This window comes from Prosopis cineraria, unplaced genomic scaffold (assembly GCF_029017545.1).
Source record: "Prosopis cineraria cultivar Desert tree isolate PC_DT_omini unplaced genomic scaffold, ASM2901754v1 PC4, whole genome shotgun sequence".
NCBI lineage: Eukaryota > Viridiplantae > Streptophyta > Magnoliopsida > Fabales > Fabaceae > Prosopis > Prosopis cineraria.
Window position 1 is genome coordinate 382,851 of NW_026555335.1, and position 5,724 is coordinate 388,574.

The 5,724-nt window shown below is 36.9% G+C and overlaps 1 protein-coding gene across 1 annotated transcript; it reads right to left on the reverse strand.

Annotated features, from left to right (window-relative positions):
- Window positions 1-230: 230 nt before the first annotated feature.
- Window positions 231-3,712, reverse strand: LOC129309788 (tubulin alpha-3 chain). The gene is made up of 5 exons (XM_054951504.1): window positions 3,441-3,712; window positions 1,981-2,195; window positions 1,688-1,887; window positions 1,073-1,581; window positions 231-760 (listed from the first exon to the last, which is right to left on the reverse strand). The coding sequence occupies exons 1-5, from the start codon at window positions 3,551-3,553 to the stop codon at window positions 448-450; spliced, it is 1,350 nt and encodes a 449-aa protein (XP_054807479.1). The 5' UTR covers window positions 3,554-3,712; the 3' UTR covers window positions 231-447.
- Window positions 3,713-5,724: the final 2,012 nt, after the last annotated feature.

Sequence of the window (5,724 nt, forward strand, 5' to 3'; positions counted from 1 at the left end):
CATCAAAATTGATCTAAACAAACAGAAAATTAATGCCTCGACAACACCCAAAAATCCAAAATTAAGGAGGCATTATTGACGCCATTGTGAAACAGCTAAAACAAAGCTCATCAATCGAAAATGGATGGAAGGAAAGGGTGTCTCAATAACACTGCCAACCCTTGAGATTTAGAGGATCTAAGGAAAACTTGAATCATGGTTAATATCACTAAAATTTAGAAGCAGGGATGTGATAAAAATCGCATGTAATCAATATAGAAGAGAAACGTTTATCGATTCCACAATCAATCACATCCTAAATCAACACGTACAAACATAATGCTTACCATAGTATAATGAACATGCATCACACAAGATGAAGGAAACAACAGGGTGAAGGAGGCATGACAAGCATAATTTCTGTAATCAAAAGTCGATACAGTTATCTAGAAAGTGCCTTTTATGACATCAATAATCTTCTCCCTCCTCTTCATCATCTGCTGCCTCAGCACCAACTTCTTCATAATCTTTCTCAAGAGCAGCGAGATCTTCACGGGCTTCTGAGAATTCCCCTTCTTCCATTCCTTCACCAACATACCAGTGTACGAAGGCCCTTTTGGCATACATGAGGTCAAATTTGTGGTCGATTCGAGAAAATACCTCCGCAACTGCAGTGTTGTTACTGATCATACAGACAGCCCGCTGCACCCTAGCAAGGTCACCACCTGGTACCACTGAAGGAGGCTGATAGTTGATACCGCACTTGAAGCCAGTTGGACACCTATAGGGAAAATGACAACATCATTGAGATTATATTCTTGCATGTGACGAATGAAAATTAAGCAAAGAAAAAAAAAATCACATGGTACAGAGTGGATCATCCAAAAGAATCAAATTTCAGGAGATTCACTTCACGCATCTGCTCACTGGGCGTAAAATTATACAAGTGAATGCCATTAACTTCTGTATTCCCCAAACCCCCCCCCCCCAAAAAAAAAAAAGTCACCAACTTGCATTTGTTTCAACCTGTTTCAATGAGCAAAGCCCTAAGAACACGTGCTACTTTCAACAATGTACATGCAAAATTTCTTACCAGTCAACAAACTGAACAGTCCTTTTTGTTTTTATGGTGGCAACTGCAGCATTTACATCCTTAGGAACAACATCCCCACGGTACATCAAGCAACAAGCCATGTATTTCCCATGCCTAGGATCACACTTAGCCATCATGCTTGATGGCTCAAATACTGCATTTGTGATCTCAGGTACCGATAACTGCTCATGATATGCTTTTGCAGCTGAGATAACAGGAGCATATGAGGAAAGCATGAAATGAATGCGGGGATATGGCACAAGGTTAGTCTGGAACTCTGTAATATCCACATTTATTGCTCCATCAAACCTCAATGATGTTGTTAAGGATGATATGATTTGAGATATCAATCTATTCAAATTGGTATAAGTTGGCCTCTCAATATCTAGGGATCTTCGGCAGATGTCATAGATTGCTTCATTGTCCAAGAGCACAGCCACATCAGTGTGTTCAAGGAGGGAATGAGTAGAAAGAACACTATTGTATGGCTCCACAACTGCAGTTGAGACCTGAAATTGAAAGAGAAATTAGCTGCAAGGTATAAATAAGAGATAAACATTTTGATATACCCATATAAGAGGCAACTTCCGGGAGGTGAATTACTCAGAGAAGTACCTGGGGAGATGGATAGATGGTGAAACCCAGCTTTGACTTCTTTCCATAATCTACAGACAAGCGTTCCAATAGCAAGGACCCCAAACCAGACCCAGTGCCACCACCGACAGCATTAAACACTAAAAATCCTTGCAGCCCAGTGCAATTGTCTGCTAATTTTCTTATGCGATCAAGGCAGAGATCCACAATTTCTTTTCCAACTGCAGTGCCAATCAACAACTTAATTGAAGTATAAACCAGATCAATTACTTTGCGCATATTTATTTTATCATTCTAGAAACAAGCTCCCTTACCAGTATAGTGTCCTCTAGCAAAATTATTTGCTGCATCTTCCTTTCCAGAGATGAGCTGCTCAGGATGGAAAAGTTGCCGGTAAGACCCAGTCCTTACCTCATCAATAACAGTTGGTTCAAGATCAACAAATACAGCTCTAGGAACATGCTTCCCTGAACCAGTCTCGCTAAAGAAGGTGTTAAAAGCATCGTGTGCAACACCAACTGAAGTGTCACTGCATATGGAGAATTTTCAGCATGGCAGAGAGTAAGGATTAACTTAAGGAAACGTGACAATTTGACCTGAAGTAGCTCCACTAGAAATTTGTGAGGTAATGCTTTATGCAATGTAACAGTCATATATTGAAACGATACATGGCATGAAAAGCATAATATGTAATTTCTTGAGATCTAAACCAGGACGAGGTAAGTTTCATTGACAACTCTTATCATACACACAAATAGACTGTTAATTTGTTGAATTGATGGGGTGTCCTGTCAAACGGCAGGCTATAGGCATTTACAGTTTAACCCGGTTGCAGTGATTGCTTTTTCTTCAAGTTTCTAGTCAGTTAATTAACATATTTAAAAACCCATTAGTCACTTGTCATAAACCCATTTAAAAGCATATACTTCTACTCGGGATACATCAGATTTGACATGAAAAAGGTAAACAAGAAATATCCATAGATCCCGCGTGTCCTCTTAATAAGCTACCTCTCCTCTGTTTTTGCCAATTGATTACTTTCGTACCCTCTATCTTATCATCCTTTGTCAAATTCAGTCTTTCCCGCTTCATTTCCGGTCGTCTGGTCTGGCTAAAATCTCATGAACATGGATACCTAATTTTTTTGGTCATCTTAGCAGTTGAGTGAAGACTGATGAAGGACATCCGACAGTATTCATTTAACTGGCTTCACCAAAAAATTGTGAGGGGCAAGAAAAATCTTGGCACGCTATTTGCTGTGATCTAAACCAAAAGCATAAAAAGTTAACAAGGACAGGCCTTATTAAACACAGACGCGGCGTCAATTGGTTGCACGGATGGGGTGTAAACCATAGGATTATGCGCACTTACAGTTCAGCCGGTGGGATTAATAACCTTCCGCCTCCAATTGCAATAGTAAATTAACATATTCATAGTGAACTCATCTGCTATTTGACATAAATACGTTAAAGTCATTTCGTTAAATATCAGAATGGACCCAAAAGATGTCGAAAGCACGAAATCCATAGATCTGGTCCTCAGAATACACTCCCTTTCTCCTCCTTTCGTCAATTAATTACTGCTCTCTAAATTGTCCTTGTCAGTTAAGTCTCGGTCATCTAGGGAAATTCTCACGAACACGGATGCATAAAATTCAGCGATTCGTGAAAAAAACATAAATCAAGATCATCCTCTCTCACAGATGCAGGGGGGAAACACACATACACACACAGAGTGTGAAAAGAAAAAATGAACATGGAGGGACACCAGTTACCTGGGCATCATGCCGTCAGGTTGAATGCCATGCTCGAGGCAGTAAAGCTCCCAGCAGGAATTCCCAACCTGAATACCCGCCTGACCTATGTGTATGCTTATGATCTCCCTCATCTCGCTCTCCCTGCGATCCTCTCCTGCGGTTCAAAATCGAGATTAGAATCTCTTCCTCCTCTAACCAGGTCTGTGCGGAGAGGGCGTAACTGTTGGTGCAGATCGAGAATCGTCCCGTACGTCTCTATCTGTCCTCGTCCACACAGCACTAAGCTTTACATTGATTGGATATATTTCCGAAACGGAACCGTCTTAATTTATGATCCGTTTCTTTTAAAAATACATATATATTCGAAAAATGTAATGAGGGATTAATAATAAATACATGATTCTTCGGTCTTAAATAAAATGCTTTTAAAAGAGTTTTTTATTTTAAAATATAACATATTTTAAATATATTAATATCTTATTAAATATGTGAATAAATTTTATTCTTTTCCCTTTTTATAATTAATTTATATTTTTTTAATATATTAAATAATAAATTTTATTAAATACATTTAATAAAAATTTATTATTTAATATATTAAAAAAATAAAATTATTAAATGTATTTAATAAAATTTATTAATATATAAAATTTTATTTAAAAATATTTTATAACTTTAAAATGGAGGGAGTAGTAACAGGAAAACATATCTGTCACTCAGGGAAGAAGAGGAAAATAATGAAATCCTGCGATAAAAATACAAGGAAGGCGCCAAAGAGAAGACCCCGTCCCACAAGGCCAGCCTATCATGCGGCCCACAGGAACTGAATGACACGAATACCCCCACACGAGGAGGGGGAATTGGGGGAATGTAGATGGGCAGCGCCGGGAAAACAGAAAATGATGATGACGGACCAGGGTGGCCATGTGCGGCTGGTGCTGTCACAGTGCATGCAGGGGCACACCATTGCGATTTGCGAGTGCAACTTTTGGACATTGCCACTTAAGGAGGCTTTTTTTTTAAAAAAAAAAAGGTAATTTCAGTCAAAGGTACTTCCAAAAAAAATTTAAAATTTTAGTTTAATTTAAAAAAGTTAAAAAAATTTCAACTGTAAAAAAATTAAAATATCATTCACTTGTTAATGTATAATTATTAATATATATTAATTTTTTATTTCATTTATTAATTTTTTAATATGAGTTGATATATTAATAATTATATAAAATTTGACATCAGTTGTTTAATAATAAATAACAATATCATTTGTTAAATTGCTAACAAATTAACAAGCAAAGTTATTAAATTAATAATTAATGTTATTAATTGTCTGACAAACAGATATAATTTATAAAATATTAATAAATTAACAAGTGAAGTAAGAATATTAACAACAAATAATTTTGCATAATAAGTGAAAGATATTTTAATTTTTTTATTATTAAAATTTTTTTGACTTTTTTTTACTAGACTAAACTAAAATTAAAAAAAAATTGAACCCACCTTTTTTTTCAAGATCCTTAATTAAAATTCTTCTTTTTTTTTTTTCAGGAGGATTATCATCATAGTAATAAAATAATATTACCTCATCCTTTCTGGCCCCAATTATTGAGTCAATGAGCTGGATATTTTTAAAATATAAAATTATTGATGATGAGAGATGGGTGACAGCATTCATTATAATGACAAAAAATTTGAATATTTCACGAACTATAAATGAGAAACATAGATAGATCAAGTGTAATTTGATGGCATGTAGAAGAGCGGATGCATGCGTGCGATGTGATATGAGGAGGGAGAGGTGAACGATGGTGGAGGTGCCGGCCTTTGCACCAGCGCACCAGCACACATCACATCCACAAGAGTTGGCATTCCCCACACATGAAAGCCACATCATTATCATGATCATCATTATTATTTATGATGATGTGGGGGTGTTGCTATCCTATCTTGTGATAAAGGCCTTCAATATTGCAATGTGTGTCTTATCCACGGCTTTCACATCACTCATCGTATTATACGTATCTCCACCCCAGTGCCGGTTCACCTTCAATATTTCTACCAAACATCCTTCCTGCCATTTTCTAAATTACCCAACACTGAATACATCAAAATTATGTCAGATTAGTATCAACTAATCGGGTCCGAATCCACTGCTGCACGATTGCATGCAGGGTAATGGGCGCGTTTATTTCTCTTTCTGTGACCACTGGCATGCTACGGCAAACCAGAAAGCCTTCATGATTGGTGGTAATTCATGCACCTTCTTCACCTTATTGAGTTCTCGTGCATTTCGCCTATATAT

Coding starts and splice junctions, on each gene's coding strand:
- LOC129309788 (XM_054951504.1), bottom strand. CDS start 3,553: ATGAGGGAGATCATAAGCATACACATAGGTCAGGCGGGTATTCAGGTT. Junction 1,582..1,687: donor CCATCTATCCATCTCCCCAG/GTACTTCTCTGA, acceptor TTTCAATTTCAG/GTCTCAACTGCAGTTGTGGA. Junction 761..1,072: donor ACTGTTCAGTTTGTTGACTG/GTAAGAAATTTT, acceptor TTTTCCCTATAG/GTGTCCAACTGGCTTCAAGT.